At 40.6% G+C, this 20617-nt stretch overlaps 1 protein-coding gene across 3 annotated transcripts in view; it reads right to left on the bottom strand.

The window, feature by feature from the left end:
• PCCB (propionyl-CoA carboxylase subunit beta) overlaps nucleotides 1–20617 on the bottom strand; it is a 78151-nt gene that overhangs the window by 16372 nt on the left and 41162 nt on the right. For all 3 annotated transcript variants that reach the window (XM_003822494.4, XM_055110510.2, XM_063602941.1), the window contains 3 exons: nucleotides 19676–19784; nucleotides 15450–15570; nucleotides 12693–12774 (listed from right to left, as the gene is read on the bottom strand). In XM_003822494.4, the coding sequence (XP_003822542.1) occupies nucleotides 12693–12774; nucleotides 15450–15570; nucleotides 19676–19784 (312 nt within the window). The remainder of the gene's footprint in view (nucleotides 1–12692; nucleotides 12775–15449; nucleotides 15571–19675; nucleotides 19785–20617) is intronic.

Genomic DNA, 20617 nt, shown 5'->3' with positions numbered 1-20617 from the left:
CAGAACTGCTAACTTAGCTACAAAAAACAGACCTACTAGCTAGAATTTTTTTACAGCTATTTCGGTCTTTAGATTAAAGGTATATAGTCAAAATATAGGTTCGAAAGACACTCATTTAAAACAGGTTCATGTTTGTATTTCATTTTAAAGGTTTTCCCCAGTCTTGATTTTATTTTTTAATATGTAAAATACTAATACAGTTTAATAGTGTTCCTTCCCCATCCCTTCCACCCTAGTCCCACCTACCCTGTTATTAATCTCATTATTTTCTGATGTATTATGTGTGTGTTTGCATTTGTATCTTTTAATTTACCCTTCTTACATGGAAAGTAACAGTATAGACACTCTTGCACTTTGAATTTTTTCACTTAATATGTCCTGGGAATCATTTGCTATCAGTTCATAGAGATCATCATTCTTTTTCACTTCTGCATAGTACTGTACTGTGTGATGTACCAAAGTTTATTCAACCAATCTACACGTGGCTTACATTATTTTAAAATTTACATTTAGGTTATTTAGAGTATCTCGCAATTACAAATGACAACGTAGTAACCTCGTACATCTATAATTTTGTATGGTGGGAAGTGTATCTTCAGGGTAAATTGCTAGGAATGGGATTGCTGAGTTAAAGGGCAAATGCTAATTTAGTCCTGGATAATACCAGAGTCCCCTACCAGCAGTGCACAACAGTGCCTGCTTCTCCACTGACTTTCCAGTGGAAAGTGTTTTCGGGGTTTTTATTTTTAGCCAATCTAACATATGAGAAAATATTCAGTGTAATTTGAATTTGTATTTCTAGCATTATGTATTAAGTTGAAAATCTTTTGACATGTTTAAGGTCCACTTTATATCTTTTTTGTGAGCTATCTATCCGTGGTTTTTTGCCCACTTTTCTATCAATTTTGGTTGTTAATCCCTCAGCATAAGAGCTCTTTATTAAGAATATTCATACTCTGGGATACATGCTGCCAAGAGTTTCTTCTAGCATATTGGTTGCCTTTTGATTTTGTTTATAGTTTTTTGCTATGAAGAGTGGGATTTTAAAATTTTCACAGTCAGCTTTGTCTATCTTTCACTGAAACTAGTTGAGTTACAGTTCAAAAGCATTTCTAAACCTTCCCCTAAGGTTTCAGAGGAATTCATCTGTGTTTTCTTTTAGTGCTTGTATGGATTCACAGATTATATTTAGTTTTCTGACCCATTTGTAGTTTATTTTTGTACATGGTGTAAAGTATGAATCTAATTTTATATTTTCCTAAATGGCTAGTCAGTTGCCCCAGCATCATTTATTAAAAGCTAATTTTTGCCCCTGAGATTTGATAAAATATCATTATCATATACAGTTGGGCACTGCACAAAGAGGTTCTGGTCAATGACGGACTGCCTATAGGAAGGTGGTCCTATTGTAATACCCTATTTTTACTGTACCCTTTTTATGTTTAGATACATACTTACCATTGTGTTACAACTGCATACAGTGTTTGGTACAGTAACGTGCTATACAGGTTTGCAGCCTAAGAGCAATAGACTATACCACAGATCCTAGGTGTGTAATAGGCTATACCATCTAGGTTTGTGGAAGTACACTCTATGATGGTCGCACAAAGAAACTGCCTAACGATGCATTTCTCAGAACATATCCCCGTTGTTACGCAACACGTGACTGTACTAAAATTCTGTATGTACTTGAGTCTATTTCTGGCTCTTTTATTCTATTCCACTGGTCTATTTATGTGCCTGTACCACAGTTTTAACTATAGGATGCTGTAATATAAAACATGGCTAGTCCCCACTTACAGCTTTTCTTTTGCAGTACATTCTTAGGTATTCTTGCACTTTTATTTTTCCATGTGCACTTTTGTATAAACTTATCTAGTTCTAGTTTTTAAAAACTGTTTATTGGGATTGCCTTAAATTTATAGAACAACTTAAGAATCACCAGTTTGTTAATAACATTAACCCCAGGAACAAGGAATGTCTTTCCATTTGTTCAAGTCTACTTTTATGTTTTGTTTTGTACAGACAAGGTCTCACTATGTTGCCCAGGATGGTCTCAAACTCCTGGGCTCAAGGGATCTTCCCTCCTCAGCTTCCTAAAGTGCTGGGATTACAGGTGTGAGCCACCATGCCTGGCCTACTTTTGATTTTCAAAAGTGTTTTTAAGATCACCCTGGGCTGGGCTTGGGGGCTCACACCTAAAATCCCAGCACTTTGGAAGGCCAAGGCATAAGGATCGCTTGAGCCCAAGAGTTCGAGACCAGCCTGGGCAACATAGCAGGAATTCTTCCTACAAAAAAAAAAAAAAAATACTAAATCAGGTGTGTGTGGTGATGCATGCCTGTAGTCCTGGCAATGTGGGAGGATTGCTTGACCAGGAAGTTGAAGCTGCAGTGAGTTGTGACTGGGTCACTGCACTCCATCCTGGGTGACAGAGTGAAACCCTGTCTAAAAAAATAAATTTGCCCTAAAACAGCTTCTGTACATTCCTGTTAAAATTATTACTAAATATTTTATCTTCCTGTTGCTATGTAAGAGAGGCTTTTACTCTACCATAATTGGTTACTGCTTGTGTATATGAAGATTTCTATATGTTAATTTTGTATCCTGTTCCTCAAGTATTGTTTTAGTATAATAATGCATTCTCTAGAGTTTTCTTGAATACTGTAATACTATATCACCTACGTTACAGCTTGACATCTCTCCCAAGGCTTTTGTCTCTAATTGGTCCTCTTCTTAGATAACTGTATTGGTTAATATTTCCAGAACAATGTTAAATAATAATGGGAATAATGGGCATCCTATACTTGTTCCTAATCCTAGTAGAAGCTAGTCTTTATTAGGTGAGATGCAGGCTTTTGAAAAGGTCTATACCAAATTTTATTACATTAAGAAAGTATTAATCAATTCCTATTTTATGAAATCTATCAGGAATAGGTATTGATGTTTCTTAAAGGTTTTCTTCAGTGTCTATATAAATAATTGTGATTTTTCTCCCCTATATGTGTTAATACGGTATATTATTGAGTTTCCTAGAACCAATCTTGCATTCCTAGAATACATCCCAGTAGGCCACAGATATAATTTTAAAGAAATAAGCAATATGAAACTGAAATCTTAAGTACTACCTTTATCAGGTTCAGGTATTGATATCATACTTCTTTAAAAAAATTTTGGAAGGTTCTTGTGTGTTTTGTTTACTTTCTATGCTCTGGAAGAATTTATGTGGCACTAGGATTATTTGGCCCTTAAAGGTCTCAGAAATTCCACATGAAACTATTTGGGCCTGGTGTTTGTTTGTTTGAGACAGAGTCTTGCTCTGTCACCCAGGGTAGAGTGCTGTGGCACAAACATGGTTAACTGCTCCCTCAACTTCCTGGGCTCAAGTGAACTCCCACCTTGGCCTCCCCAGTAGCTGGGACTACAGGTGCATACCACCATGCCTGGCTTTTTTTTTTTTTTTTAGATGGAGTTTCGCTCTTGTTGCCCAGGCTGGAGTGCAATGGCACGATCTTGGCTCATCGCAACCTCCGCCTCCTGGGTTCAAGCAATTCTCCTGCCTCAGCCTCCCGAGTAGCGGGGATTACAGGCATGTGCCACCACACCTGGCTAATTTTGTATTTTTAGTAAAGACGAGGTTTCTCCATGTTAGTCAGGCTGGTCTCGAACTCCCGACCTCAGGTGATCCGCCCACCTCGGCCTCCCGAAGTGCTGGGATTACAGGTGTGAGCCACCTTGCCTGGCCCTAATTTATTTTTTGTAGAGACAGAGTTTCGTCATGTTGCCCAGGCTGGTCTCAAACTCCTGGGCTCAAACAATCCTCCCGTTTTAGCATCCCAAAATGTTGGGATTATAGGCATGAGCCACTGAATCCAGCTCCTTGTGCTTTTTGGTGAAGTAATTCCTTCCGTGGAATTTGGTGGTTCATTTAAGCTTCCTATCTCTGATGGGATCAATTTCTGTTAAACTGTGTTTTCCAAACAAATTTTCCAATGTATCTTGTCTCTTAGAATTTTTTTTTTTTTTGAGACAGGGTCTCACTATGTTGCCCAGGCTGGAGTATGATGGTGCAATCACAGCTCACTACAGCCTTGAACTCCTGTGTTCTAGCAATTCTCCTACACTGAAGCCTCTCAAGTAGCTGGGACTATAGGTGCATGCCACCACACCCAGTTAACTTTAAAAATTTTTGTAGAGACAGGAACTCACTATGTTGCCCAGGTTGATCTTCAACTCCTGGCTTCAAGCAATCCTCCCACCTCAGCCTCCCAAAGTGCTGGGATTATAGGCATGAGCCACCACACCTGGCCTCTTAACGATTCTTAAGTTTCTTCTTTTTCAATGGTTATTCCCTTTCTCACTTCATACTTCTGCTTTTACTGTCTCTTTTTTGAAGTTAGCCAGTGTTTACTAATTGCAGCTATTCTTCTATTTCCATCATAAATTTCTGCATTTATCCTTATTAAATTATTTCTTGGATTTATTCTGAAATATTTTACAGGGTTTTTTCCCCTGGCTTTTCCAGTTGGGAATCTGTTTTTCTTTTTTTTCTTTTTTTTTTTTTTTTGAGATGGAGTCTTGCTCTGTCGCCCAGGCTGCAGTGCAGTGGCACGATCTGGGCTCGCTGCAACCTCTGCCTCTCAGGTTCAAGCGATTCTCCTGTCTCAGCCTCCTGAGTACCTGGGATTACAGGCACACGCCGCCACGCCTAGCTAATTTTTTGTATTTTAGTAGAGACGGGGTTTCACCGTGTTGCCCAGGCTGGTCTCGAACTCCTGAGCTCAAGCAATCCACCTGCCTCGGCCTCCCAAAGTGCTGGGATTACATGTGTGAGCCACCGCACCTGGCCTGTTTATTTTCCTTCTCTGATTTTTACTGTTTCAGGAAACAGATTTTCATCTGTTCATCATTTTAAACATATTCTATAGGTTTTGACACATAGTGTTTTGTCTTTTTTTCTTTTAGAATTCTGTCATTTGGTTTCTATTTTCCCCTTTCATCCAAGAATTGTTTACTAGAAGATGTATTTCCCGGCTGGAGGCTACTTTTGTTTTAGTTGCTACAAAAGTTTCTAATTTTAAGCAATGTTGTTTCACAGTATTTTTTGCTCTATGGGATTTAATGATGTTTTCTTTCTGATCTAATACATATGATCAACTTTTGTGAATATTCCATGTGCACTTCAGAATAAGATTTATTGTTCATTACCAGCGTGTAAAGTCCAAAAGAGATGTGTAAGATCTACCTATTACGTTATTTAGGTCTCCTAAATTATTACTTTTGTCCATTTGACCTGCTTTGTACTAACAATGCTGTGTATACATCTCCTATTCAGTGTTTCTACCTAAGTCTGTTGAATCTCCTATAGTTTCAGCTTTATAAAGATGGTGGTTATTTCTGGCACAGATATTCGATATGCTTTACATTATCATTGTGAACTATGGCTTTTAGCAGTTGAAAATGTCCTTCCTGGGAGGCTGAGGCAGGAGAATCACTTGAACCTGGGAGGTGGAGGTTGCAGTGAGCCGAGATTGTGCCACAGCACTCCAGCCTGGGTTACAGAGGGAGACTCCATATCAAAAAAAAAAAAAAAAAAAAAGTCCTTCCTTATTATGGTTAATACCTGAACTTTACTCTGTTCAATATTAGTGTCACAAATACTGCTATGTTATTGTTTCCATTCTCCCAGTTTATTTCTGCCCATTCCTTATTTTTAGCCTTTCTGAATCACATTTATACACTGAATATAGTTGGTCCATAACAAATTAGACATATTTTTAACAAGTGAATTAAACCCATCCATATTTATTGGTATGACACTTTTTCACTATATTATTATTATTATTATTATTATTTTGAGATGGAGTTTCACTCTTGTTGCCCAGGCTTGAGTGCAATGGTGCAATCTCGGCTCACCACAACCTCTGCCTCCTGGGTTCAAGCGATTCTCCTGCCTCAGCCTCCCGGGTAGCTGGGATTACAGGCATGTGCCACCACACCTGGCTAATTCTGTATTTTCAGTAGAGATAGGGTTTCTCCATGTTGGTCAGGCTGGTCTCAAACTCCCAACCTCAGGTGATCTGCCCGCCTCAGCCTCCCAAAGTACTGGAATTACAGGCATGAGCCACCACGCCTGGCCTGTCATATTATTTTTTATAATTACTATGTATTCTATATTTATTGTCTTTATCTTTTATTTTTTATTTTTCCCCTTTATCATTACCCACAATGATATATACTGTTTATGTGAGTAGTATTAAAGAATGTTTGTATTTTTTAGTCTAGTGGTTACCTTTGTAATTATGCGTTTTGATGCCTTTAGTTCATTTCCTTAATCTTTTATTAACTAGTTTGTTTTTAATGATATCTGTTAGCTAACAATAATCAGTGAGCTGATTCTGCAATATTCTTCCCCTCTCTCTTCTCCTCCCATTTTTCAGTTGCATTTTTTTCTGAAACTAAACATATAGCACTTATACATTGTTCTCTACCCTCATCCCCACTTGTTTTAGTCTTAGAATTATAATTAAGTATATTAGATAATCACTACCAATCCTTTTGTTGAAATTTCTCCAGCTACCTCTTGATTGGATGAAGCTCATTCTCTAGTAGATTCCTCAAGAAAGCCTCATTAACACAAACTTCCCTCGGTTCTTGGTTTAAAACTGGTTTTCTGCAGTCTTAATACATGAAGGTGAGCTTTGCTAAACATAAAATCCTTAGTCACAGATTCTTTCCTTCAGCCTCCTGAAAGTGCTTTTCTGTTGTTTCCTTGCTTTTCTACGTTGCGTTGGAGAAGTTGGATGCCATTTTATTCTCTTGCCCTTGTAAGTCATTTGATTTCTACCCAAAGGTCCTGAGTATTTCTCCTTATTTTAGAAATCGAACAGTTAATATTTTCTCTAGTTTGACAATTCTGGGTCAATTTTCCCACGTGCTCAGTGTGCTCTTTCATTATATAAATCTGAATCTTATTTCTGGAATATTTTCTTGGATTACAGTTTTAAATATTAAGTCTGTTCTACTGGTTTTTCTTCAGACACTCCAATTATATGTATGTTCATTCTTCTTTGCCTTTCATTGTAGTCACTTTTTTCTCATACATTTAACTAAGAATTTTAAAAAATTAATCCCAGATGTGACAATATAACCAATAATTGTATTAAAGGTATCTGTACTATTTTAAAATTTTATAATTGCATATATGTACAATGTACATGTTTTCACATATGTATACAGTGTAGGACGACTAAATCAAGCTAGCTAACATATCCACCACCTCACATACTTTTTTGTGGTGAGAATGTAAAATCTACTTTTACTTTTTTATATTATTTCATTCATTTTTTAGGCTATTTATCTACTTTTCTTTAATGTTCCTTATTAAATTTTCATTGAAATACATTCTCCTTTGAGCACCTTGCAATTTTGATATCATTTCTGATGCAATTTTGTCTCCCCTGCCCATTTTCTTAATTCAATCAGCTTTAACTTCTTACTATTATCTCTCCATTTTGTCATTAGTTTCTGAATTTTCTATTTTTACAACCTCAAATGCTTATCAGGGGCTACTGCACTCAGATTTAAGCATAGTCAGCTGCTTCATGATTGACTTTTACAGTGAAGGGAGTTCCATCAACTGACATGTTTCATTCTCACTTTTTGTTTTCTTACTGTAGCTTTATATAAATGAAAACTATTTGTATCTGCATTCTCCAAAGCTGGCAGATGAACAAATGAACAAAAATCCTAGTTCAAGAGCACCCTCTTCTGTCAGTATAGCAAAGTGCAGTTTAGTTCATGGGTGACTAATTTTAGGGAGGGTGATGGGGAAAGATGTAGTGTCCTTCAGTGTATTCGATTTTGTATGTCTTGCAGGTACATAAATGTAACCCCCTTGCTTCATTTTCCCTTCACAATTTCCAAAGGTACCTCTATCTTTCCTTTGTACTCTTCTTCCCCAGAAGTAATGCCTTCCCCTGACTACCGTACTGATTTGTGTGTGCACTCTTAAGTAGCTTCTAAAGTCACTGCTTTGACTCTTTTCTAGCATATTCACTTTTTTTCCTTTGTTTTTTTTTTTTTTTTTAGAGACAGTTTCACTCGTCGCCCAGTCTGAAATGCAGTGGTGCAATCTCAGCTCATTGCAACCTGTGCCTCCCCAGTTTAAGTGATTCTCCTGCCTCAGTCTCTCCAGTAGCTGGGATTACAGGGACACGCCACCACACCCGGCTAATTTTTGTATTTTCAATAGAGACAGGTTTTCACCGTGTTGGTCAAGCTGGTCTCGAACTCCTGACCTCAAGTGATCCACCCGCCTCAGCCTCCCAAAGTGCTGGAATTACAGGCATGAGCCACCACGCCCGGCCAGAAGAAGTTTTTTTAAAAAGCAAAATAAAAAAGTGTAATAATACAATACTTTTTGAGTTAAAAGTAAATATATGGTCTAGGTGCAGTGGCTTACACCTCTAATGCCAGTAGTTTGGGAGGCCGAGGCAAGCGGATCACTTGAAGCCAGGAGTTTGAGACCAGCCTGGCCAACATGGCGAAACCCCATCTCTAAAAATACAAAAATTAGCCAGGCATGGTGGCACACACCTGTAATCCCAGCTACTTGAGAGGCTGAGGCAGAAGCATCTCCTGAACCTGGAAGGTGGAAGTTGCAATGAGCCGTGATCTTGCCACTGCACACCAGCCTGGGCAACAGAGTTAGACTCTGTCTCAAAGAAAAAAAAAAGTGAATTTGGAGAGAGGGATGTTCCAGAGGTAATTCAAGTTAAACGGGGCCATAAGAGGGGGACCCTAATCTGTTAGGACTGGAATTCTTTTAAGAATTGGAAAAGCTGGGCTGGCGCCCGTGGCTCATGCCTGTAATCCCAGCACTTTGGGAGGCCGAGGCAGGCGGATCATGAGGTCAGGAGATCAAGACCATCCTGGCCAACATGGTGAAACCCCGTCTCTACTAAAAATACAAAAATTAGCCAAGCGTGGTGGCGGGTGCCTGAAATCCCAGCTATTCAGGAGGTTGAGGCAGGAGAATCACTTGAACCTGGGAGGCAGAGGTTGCACTAAGCTGAGATTGTGCCACTGCACTCCAGCCTGGCGACAGAGTGAGACTCCATCTCAAAAAAAAGAAAAGAATTGGAAAGCCGGCCGGGCACAGTGGCTCACACCTGTAATCCCAACATTTTGGGAGGCCAAGGCGGGCAGATCACGAGGTCAGGAGATCGAGACTATCCTGGCTAACACGGTGAAACCCCATCTCTACTAAAAATACAAAAACAAAATTAGCCAGGCGTGGTGGTGGGTGCCTGTAGTCCCTGCTACTTGGGTGGCTGAGGCAGGAGAATGGCGTGTACCCGGGAGGCAGAGCCTGCAGTGAGCCGAGATCACGCCACTGCACTCCAGCCTGGGTGACAGAGCCAGACTCCATCTCAAAAAAAAATAAATAAATAATTGGAAAAGCCAGCCTGGGCAACATAGTGAGTTGCCATCTCTACAAAAAATTTTAAAATTAGCCAGATGTGGTGGCATGCAGCTATAGTCCCAGCTACTCAGGAGGCTGAAGTGGGAAGATCACTTGAGCACAGGAGGTCAAGCCTGCAGTGAGTCAAAGTCACACCGCTGCACTCCAGCCTGGGTGACAAAGCAAGACCCTGTCTCTGAGGGGGAAAAAAAGAAAAGACAAAGAGATACCAGAGATCTCTTTCTGCATGCACTGAGAGCAAAGATCTCGTGAGGACACAGCAAGAGTGTAGTCCAGAAGCCAAAGAGACAGAGACCTCAGAATGAAGCCAACCCTGCCCAGGATCTTGGACTTCTAGCCTCCAGAACTGACAGAAAATAAATTTCTGTTGTTTAAGCTATGCAGTTTATGGTATTTTCTTATGGCAGCACTAGAACACTAATACATAAAGCAAATACAGGCCAGGCACGGTGGCTCACACCTGTAATCCCAGCACTTTGTGGAGCCAAGGCAGGTGGATCACCTGAGGTCAGAAGTTCAAGACCAGCCTGGCCAACATGGCGAAACCGTGTCTCTACTAAAAGTACAAAAATTAGCCGGACATGGTAAGGCTCGCCTGTAATCCCAGCTACTTGGGAGTCTGATGCAGAAGAATTGGTTGAACCCAGGAGGCAGGGGTTGCAGTGAGTAGAGATTGTGCCACCGCATTCCAGCTTGGGTGACAAGAGCAAAACTCTGTCTCAAAAAAAAAATTTTTTTTAATAAATAAATAAGTAAAGCAAATACAACATCGATACCAAAACCTGATTTTAAAATACCTTAAAATATACGCACTAGTATCACATAATATCAATGCAAAAACTCAAAACATTAGCAAACAGAATATACAACTTCAGGAATGAAGGAAGTTTAGTATTAGGAAATCTACTAGGATAGATTTATAAATAGATCTAAGGAAGAAAATCACATGATCATCTCCAAAAACACTGAAAGTGCATTCAACAATATTCAACACTCATTCCTAACTTTAAGAACAAAATAAACAACAACAAAAATATTTAAAACAGAAGCCAGTAGTAGCTTCAACATGAAAAAAGATATAAATTAGGAAACACTGACAGCAGTCTTGCTAAACTTACAAACAATACAAAGATGCCCAGAATCACAACTATGATTCACCATTACATTTGACATATAGGGAGTTGTAGCCAACGCAAGACAAGGAAAGAAATGACATGTAAAATAACTGGAAAGATAAAATTTTATTCATTTACTTATTTTTGGCAATGGAGTCTTGCACACCAGGATGGAGTGCAGTGGCAATGATCATAACTCAGAACAGCCTCAAACACCTGGGTTCAAGCAATCCTCCCATCTCAGCCTCCCAAGTAAATGGGACTACAGGCGACGGCCACCTTACCCAGCAAATTTTTTTACTTTTTATAGAGATGGTGACTCATTATGTTGTCCAGGCTGGTTTTGAGCTCCTGGCATGAAAGGATCCTCCTGCCTTAGCCTCCCAAAGCATTGGGATTATAGGCATGAGCCCCTGCACCCGACAGAACTCTTATTTATACATAGACAGTATACAACCACATTTTTAAAACCCTAAATACCACACTCTGGGGACTGTTGTGGGGTTGGGGGAGAGGGGAGGGATAGCATTAGGAGATATACCTACTGCTAAATGACAAGTTAACCGGTGCAGCACACCAACATGGCACATGTATACATATGTAACTAACCTGCACATTGTGCACATGTACCCTAAAACTTAAAGTATAATAATAATAAAATAAAATAAAAATAAATAAAATAAAACCCTAAATAAATGACAGAAAAAAATTACAAACAAGAGTATTTAATAGGTAGCAGGATATAAAACTTTATAATGAGAATCAAGAGTTATCATATGTACCTTAAGAAAAAGTTAGAAGATGGCAGAGTAGGAAGCACCAGGAATCTGTCTCCCCACCCAGGCAACAATTGCCTGGCAGAATCTGTCTGATGGAACTATTTTGACTCTGGCGTCTATTGAAGGACTGGACTGAAAATTGGAGTTAATTTCAGCTCTTAGCATAGTAGCAGCTACCCATCCCCCACCCCAGCTCCATGACAGATATTTCCGCAAGTGTTCCTGCAGCAGTTTGCACACAGCTTGCAGGAGCCGGGGTGGGCATAAAAGGACCCTGTCCTCCAAATATTGAGAATCTGTGCTTGCTGACTGCTGCTTCTGATCACAGAGGTGCAAAGAGATGGGCGGTCACTGTTGCTACAACTCCCCACACTGTTGCGAGGCTCTCCTGCTTTGGGCTGAACTGACTTCCAAGGAATTTAAAGGGCTGACGTCTTTTTACCATCTTCATTTTTTTTCTCTTTTTCTACTTTTGGGTGCCAGACGTTAACAACTAGGACACTCAAAAACAACTGCATATGCAGGGAAAATTAGAAAGTGATTGCACGTGCCCCTGCAAAGGCTCAGAAAAGACCTAAGGAAGACCTTAAGGTTACATCTCAGGCTAATCCTTGGTGCAGGAAGAGACTACAAGAATAAAAAAGACAAAAACAATAACAGAAAACAGCAAACCCTAGAGAAGAGGGAGAATCTGACTTCTAGAGTTACCAGAGAGCCATCATGGTGTGTTACACAAGGACTACCGAGAGCACAGTGTACCCTTAAGGAAGGCATTGGCCATCTACAGATGCCTTCAGTTTGCCCAACACTGTTCCCTTTACTTAATGACCCAGGAATCTGCTGTACCAAAAAAAGGTACAAATGGCTCCTGTCTCCCACGGACCTCCACACACACAGTCCAACCTTCTAGGATGCCCTGTGTACTCTCTTCTCTATAAAGACAAAACCCCCTCTGAGCAGAGGGCCCCAGTGATACTTAACAATGATCACTCTGGCCTCACTCTAGACTCTGTGGACATGGCCCCTAATTTATGATCCTCAGAGGGCCTTCTAAAGACTCCTGAGCTCTGCTGGCCCTTACTACTCCTATCTCCAGCCCTCAAGTCCATCTGTGCCTCTAGGGTATCTATAGCCACTAGGTCTTTCCAGAACACACTACTCAGTGGCCACTGGTCCTGTGCCCACCCTATTCCCGACCTGTGTTGTCTGACATGGAGGCCAAGTGGTCCAGTGCTTCCTCACTAAGCCGAAGCACAATGCCCATGAATGTGGCTGACTAGGACAGGCAAGACAAACAGATGTGGCACTTACAGAGTGTATGATGTCCACCATGTTGTAGGCTTTGGTTGATTCCAAAGGGACAATTGTGTCAAGTTCAGGAACCAGACGGTCACTTTAGGCAGAAAAAAGGCAGGTATAGTCAACATAGGAAGAGCCAGTTACCTTTTGTGGGAATGGGGTAGGAAAGGAAATGGGGTGACACGTCATAGGGACAGGGCCAGTTCTGGCCCTGCTGGGCTTACAAAGCAGTCACCAAAGAGTCATTCCTTTTTAACCACCATATTAACTGAACCTGGGACAAGTATCCATCCAAAAGACCTTCTGGTTCTCTTTTAGAGGAAAAAATGAGTTTATTCCTCTAAACGTTATTCTTTCATTTATCTTCTCTGAATACCTCCTACATTCTAGGTACCGTGTAGGGCACTGAAGGACATTATAGTGAACAAGACACAGCCCTGGGAGATCCCAGCCCAACTTCCTGGAACATTAAAAGAACAAGGACTTGGAAATGCAAAGGCAGAGCTCTGCATAAACCACTGTGGGTTCACATTCCCCGTTAGGTTAATCTGCTAAAGCTCCTTCAAAAAGCAAAACTGCAGGCCCTCTGGGCAAAATCACCACAGAACCTGTCACATGCAGGCTCATGGACTCTCTCCTTCCTCCCGCATCCAAGTGTCTCAGCAGAAAAACTAAGCCAGAGCCCACTCCCACTCTACAGGAGGACCCAGCAACTTGCCCCTCTCCAACCTCTTCTCTCCAATAGGCTTTCATTCCCTCCTGCCCAGTGTGGGCAGCCAGGGGCTACAGTGACCCTGAGACGTACTCCTGGGCTGAGGTTTGGCCTTGGGTCAGGCCATGTGTCCATCAAGCCCAACTTCGCAAAAAGCTCTATGCTGGAAAACTAAGGGTAGCCCCATCTGCTAATAAAGTCCTCCCTTTTCACTTGTCATACATATATACACATATATACATGTGTGTATAAATGTATGTGAACACGTGTAGATATACATATATACATATGTGTAGATATGCATGTATGTATATGTGTAGATATGCATATATGCATATATGTGATGATATGCATATATGTGTGGGCATGCATATATGCATGTGTGGGTGTGTACGCATGCATATATGTGTGGGTATGCATATATACACATGCATGTGTGTGTACGTGCATACATGTATATATGTATGCATATGCGTATGCATATGCGTATGCATATACATATGTATACATATACATGCATACATATGTACGCATATACGTACATACACATGCATGCATATACATACATATGTGTGTATATACATACACATGCATATACATACATACACATGCATACCTATACATACACATGCATATACATACATACACATGCATACCTATACATACACATGCATACCTATACATACATATGCATATATACATAAGCATACATATACATACATATGCATATACATAAGCATACATATACATACATATGCATATATACCTATGCGTGCATATGTATGCATGTGTGTATGCACAAATATGTATACATGTATGTATACATATGTATGCATATACATACATATGCACACATGAACATATGTATATACACATACACGTATACATATATACACATATACACATGCATATATATATGTATACATATATATGGATATATATCTCCCTTGGAATCATATGCAGAAGAGGTATAGCTGGGCCAAAGCGGGCTATGCAGACATTTCTGGGCTCCTGGGCCATAATACCTTCAAGTGATGTCCTAAACCCTTCAGGAACTCCAAACAGTATACTCAGAAAGGCTATCCCCACAGCTCTGGACCTTGTGACCACTCTCCCCTCCATGACTACACACAGTGGGCCACTGGGTATGTCCCTTGTGGAGTGGGCAGAGGCAGACAGAGTGAGGCCCTGGCAACACAACTCTTCAGAGCATCCCTGGCCCAGACCAGGCCCCACAGGAAGGAGTCCAGGTTTAAGCTACAGGATAGCATCTGAAAATGACCTCTTCCCAAAGAATACAATTTCAAATCCCTTCTGCAGAAGAAAGTCCAGGCCAAGTGAGTGCTTATAATTTGGAGAGGAAATAAAATGGAACGGCTAGAGGTGTGGAGCAGTTCCTGGGCAGGGCCTCCACTTTACTCTATGGTGCCTCCACAACAGGTGGTAGACTCCAACAGCAAAAGGAAAGGTCTTCACCAGATGGCCAGCAACACACCCTTCCCCAGGACTGTCCCAGCCTCTGGCTATAAGCAGCATGCATAAACATGTTTCCTAAAGGGCATGCTGTTTGCATCATTTTACATTTATTTATTTCAAAAGGACAACTAGGTAGAGCCCAGGAACCAGTCACTTTAGACAGAAAAAAGCCAGGTATAGTCAGCATAAGAAGAATCATGGCTCTTCCTTTTGTGGGTGAGGGGAAGGAAAGGAAATGGGAGACTTCTTCATGGGGACTAGGCCACACCAAAAAAAACTTGAATCTCTAATTCTAGATAACTTGAGAGTTTCTTAGAAATCAAAAAATTTTTCTTTAAAAATGTTTTGGGCCACTCTTCACTGCCAAGATATACATTAGATATTACAGAGAGGAAAAAGGTAAATAAAATCATCTTTCTTTGCTCCTATAGCCAAACATGACATCATCCCCACACCTGGGAGCCACTCTACCACACTCTGCTGCAACTTGCCCAACAAGGCAGACCCTGGGGGTCCTGTCAGGGCAGAGAAAGGCAAGCTACACTGCAAAATGAGAGAAGGTGCACCGGCCTACAACCCACCTGGGATCATGGCACTCACGGATGGGAGCCGGGTCCTGACTGCTCAGGGGCAGGTAGTTGAAGAAATCCCGGAGATTACACAAGGCATCAACATCATTTTCAAAAGCTCTGTGGGCCACACCTAAGAGAACAGGGAGCATACATGATTGAGTCAGGGTACCAGCCAGCCCAAAGTTGCTGCTTCATGCCTGACTGCGCCCTTCTAGGGCATGTCAGTAGCAGACCGTGCTGATAGCTCTGCTCTCTGCACCCTCCACTGAGGATGTAATGCCGCATAATACATACCTTCCGGGTGATCCTTCAACTCATGCAGCACATGTTCCCTCTGTTCTGCAACCACACCTCTACAGGGGTCACACCTTTCTTTATTCAGGTCCTTGCTCTAATGTCACCTCCATACCCACTCCCAGATCCTTCACTATCCATCCCTATACCATGCGGGAGTTCTCCTCCTGTACTTTTCTCTGCATCACCTATTTCCCTGTTTACTGCCGGACATTTCTCCTGGAATATCAGCTCCAACAGGGTAAGATCAGGCCTGGCCAACATTAAGAATAATGTACCTGGCAAACAGGTGCTCAGCAACAGTGGAAGGAAAGGAGGGGAGCCACCTGCCCCTAGTGAGGAATCAAGCCATAATTCTTGAAGAGCACTCTGAAATCACAGAGCAGCCAAACAAGGCCATAGGTATGATGGAGAAAGCGGAGCCAAGAACTCTCTCCCCAGGTTCATCCCACCAGACTCCTTTCTTTCACCATTGCCCCTACGGTCTCTTGTCCACAAAGCTGACAGACAGAGCTTTTTAAGTCAGATCGTGTCATGTCTCTACTCCAATGATCCTCCTTGTTCACTGATCGGGCCAGTCACGCTCCTACCGAGAGCCTTTGCATAAGCTGTTCCCCTCTGCCTGCAATGCTCCCCACTTACATATCAATGCAGTTAACTCCTTAAAATCTGCTCAGCTCCCAACCTCAGTGAGGCCTACTGTTACCACCCTATTTGAAACTACAACAATCCCAGTCCCCTTTACCGTTATACTTTTTCCATAGTACGTATTGCCTTCTAACATACTGCATAGTGTACTTATTTACAATGTTTATTGTCTATCTCCTCTACTAGAATATAAGCCCCATATGGGCAGGTGTCTTTCTTTTGTTCTGTCCACAGATGTATTCCTAGCACCTAAAACAATGCTTCACACATAGGTACTCGATGAATATTTGTTTTGTTTTGTTTCTTTTTTTACATTTTTATTATTCTATTTTAAATTTTTAATTCCTTTGCTATTTGCCTTTTTCCACATATTCTAAATGAGTATTTGTTGAATAAAAAGCATTTTCAGCATGACAGAATTCTTTCATTCAAAAAATATTTATAAATGGGTACAGCCACTTTGGAAGAGAGTCTGTCAGTTCCTTAAAAGTTAAACATCGAGTTATCATTTAACTCAGAAATCAAAGAGAAATGAAAACATATGTCTATCCAAAAACTTGCATATAAATATTAACACAGGCATATTTATGATAGCCAAAAAGTGGAAATGACCCAGTGTCTCTTAACTGGTCAATGAATAAACTAGATGTGGTATATCCACACACTGGAATATTATTTGGCCATAAAAATGAATAAAGTGCTGATTCATGATACAACATGGATGAGCCTTTAACAACATTATGCTAAGTAAAAGCAACCAGTTACAAAAGATCACATATTATATGATTCCATTTCTAGGAAATGTCCAGAATGAAAAAATCCACAGAGACAGAAAGTAGCCTGGTAATTGCCTAGAGCACAAGTATCTGTGGTTGAAATGCAGAGTGACTGCTAATGGGCACAGGGTTTCTTCTTGGGGTGATGACAATGTCCTAAAATTGATTGTGGTAATAATTATGCAACTCTGAATGTATTTTAAAAACCACTGAATTGTACACTATAAATAGGTGTTTAAAATATACGGTATATGAATTACATCTCAATAAAGCTGTTACCACAAAAGAAAAAAGAAAAGAGAGAAAAATATATGTACGGAGCACCTTTTTGTGCCTTGCCCTGGGGATACAGGGCCAAGTGCATCAGACACAGTCCATCAAAGAGCCTCAGGCCCAGAAAGAAAACCACATACTGCCCTACAATCAAAAAACAAACAAAACGTACTTGAGATTGTGCTACAGAAGAAACTTTAATGTCATGGGCAGACATTTATTACTTTAAGCTGTCAAGTAAAAAAAAAAAAAAAAAAACTCAGGTTACATAAGAGTATGTCCATACCTATGTTTGAGTAAGTGTATGTGTATTCACGCTCATGTGGGTGAAAAGACTGCAAGGGTATAACCAAAAAATCACTAGTGATTATCTGTGGATGATGGAATATCTAGCAGTTTTTATGCTTTGTATGTTTTCTAAGTTTTGTACTACAAACATGTAATGCTATTAAAATGGGGAAAAATAAACAGCATATTTCATCAAATCTAAGACACCATCAAGACCCAGCTTTATATTATATCCCAGCAAGAAAAACAGGCTGCTGCCAATAAAGCCCTGAGACAACAGCATGGCATCAGGCCGTGCTGGAGTTGATGCTAAGAAGTGTTCTGATTCTAGACATGTCTTAAAGATGGGGCTAAATGATGCTGATAGGTAAGGGAAAGGAATGAGTCAAGATCGATCCCAACCTGACATGGGGAGAAACAATTTTGTGGGTGGGGGATCAAGAGCCCTAACTTTTTTAAAACTACATTTCATCTAATCTAAGACTTCACTGATAAGACACATCTCTACTTTAGGGACACTGGGAAGAAATGCTGACAATTAAATGCTGACCCAATGCCTTAACCACAGTACAATGAGGTGCATAAATCAGGCATGCCAGCCTCTCACTGCTGTAAAATCTCTCAGAGAAGCAATTTCTCCTGTCTTTAGTTACATTGCTGTGTGGTAGGTAATCCATTCACAGCTGGGTGGTTTCTTTTACAAGAAAACATGGAATTGCAATAATTACTCCAACAGCTAACATGTCTTCACTAATATCAGAATCATGCCCTACTCCCAATTCCATGCCTTTCTGTTTAAACAAGAACTTTTTGTTTCAGTGCTGAGGCACAGAATAATCTTTATACATTTTAAACTTGGTATGTAATCTTAAAGTTGTGAACAACTAGCCGGACATGGTGGCTCACGCCTGTAATCCCAGCACTTTGGGAGGTCGAAGTGGGAGGATTGCTCAAGCCCAAGAGTTCGAGACCAACCTGGGCAACACAGTGAGACCACATCTCTACAAAAAAATATTAAAAATAAAAATTACCTGGGTATGATGTGACATACCTGTAATCCCAGCTACTAGAGAGGCTGAGGCAAAAGAATTACTTGAGCCCGGAAGACTGAGGCTACAGTGAGCTATCACTGTGTCCTGCACTCCAGCCTGGGCAATAGCATGAGACCCTATCTCAAAAACAAAACAAAACAAAAGCCAGGTATGGTGGCTCATGCCTGTAATCCCAGCACTTTGGGAAGCCAAGGTGGGCAGACTGCTTGAGGCCAAGAGTCTGACACCAGCCTGGCAACATGGTAAAACCCCATCTCTACAAAAAAAAAAAAAAAAAATTTGCTGGGTGTGGTGGTGCATGCCTGTAGTCCCAGCTACCCAAGGGTCTGTGGTGGGAGGATTGCTTGAGCCTGGGAGGCGGAGGTTGCAATAAGCTAAGATTGTGTCACTGCACTCCAGCCTGGACCACAGAGCTGGATCCTGTCTCAAAAAAAAAAAAAAAAAAAAAGAAGTTAACAACTATGACCAAATTCATCAACACATGACATATGACCATCATGCACCTGGCCAATGATTGGAAAACACTTATGTACTCTAAGATATATACCAACCTTAGAATAAAAAATGTCACAATAAGATAAAATTTTTTTTCAAAGGTTCAACTGTACATACATAAATCATACCTACTTATAATCACCATTCCAGCAACTAGCTTTAAATTGTTTTAAAGAATAACCAGGCATTACTAATAGCGTGTTATTTAATAAATTTTATATACTAAATCTACCTTTATCACTATATCTATAAACAACACACTGTACTGTAGTACAATAGACTGTACCACAGTCTTCCCAAATAAGGTCTGCCAATTAAGTAATATTTCTTAAAAACTGCCACCAGGCTCTTTGGCAATGCCCTCTTCTCAGTGTTTGAAAACAACAAGGTCATCTTCAAGGCCTCTCACCTGACATGGTGGTGTGGGTCTTGGCACCACCGAGCTCCTCCTGGGTAACATCCTCATTGGTGACAGACTTCACAACATCAGGGCCAGTGATGAACAGGTAGGAGGTGTCCTGAAATAAAAGATTTCCAGAACAGTCCACCTCAGAGCACCAGAGCTGGTCACAGCCTTAGAGTTGATTCAGCCAAGATGACAAATGCAGAGAAGATAGTGACGTGGCTGAATGAGGATAGGATGTAGCTTAAAGATACGAATCCAAACTAAAGACCCAAGTTTTCCCTGCCTTATTGTCTTTTTTAAGAAATTTCTGTTGCACGGTTCTACCTCAGAAGTTAACTTGCAATGTGGCTAACATCTCAAGGTCATTCATCTGTAGAACACAGTAACAGGGGGCTCTTACTCAGAGCTTGCTGTGCACCAAGAAGTTTTTTAAGCACTTCACAAAACTGTGTCACTAAAGCCTAAGTACTATTATCACCCTCATTTACATATGAGGAAACTCAGATATGGAGACTGTATGCAACCAGTCACTTTAAATGAAGCTACTTAAAAATATTGATAAATCAGTGGGTTACAGTGGCTCACATCTGTAATCCCAACACTTTGGAAAGCCAAGGCAGGAGGATCACTTCAGGCCAGGAGTTCAAGACCAGCCTGGCCAACATAGCGAGACCCAGTCTCCATAAAAATTTGTTTCAATTAGGTAGGCCTGGTGGCATGTGCCTGTAGTCCTAGCTATTCAGGAGAGTGAGGTGGGAGAATCACCTGAGTTGCAGTGAGCTATGATTGCTTGCACCACTGTACTCCAGCCTGGGTGACAGAGTAAAAACCTGTCTCAAAAACAAAAACAAAAAAACTAATAAATCAATGCTTTGGTATTAAAGAGTGATAGGCTTTTAATTTTTAGTTTCTAATATATAGATAATATAAGCATACTGCATAAAA

This window comes from Pan paniscus, chromosome 2 (assembly GCF_029289425.2).
Source record: "Pan paniscus chromosome 2, NHGRI_mPanPan1-v2.0_pri, whole genome shotgun sequence".
In the NCBI taxonomy this organism is placed as follows: Eukaryota; Metazoa; Chordata; class Mammalia; order Primates; family Hominidae; genus Pan; species Pan paniscus.
The sequence above is the reverse complement of the archived record's forward strand: the minus strand, read 5'-3'. Positions and strand labels throughout refer to the sequence as shown.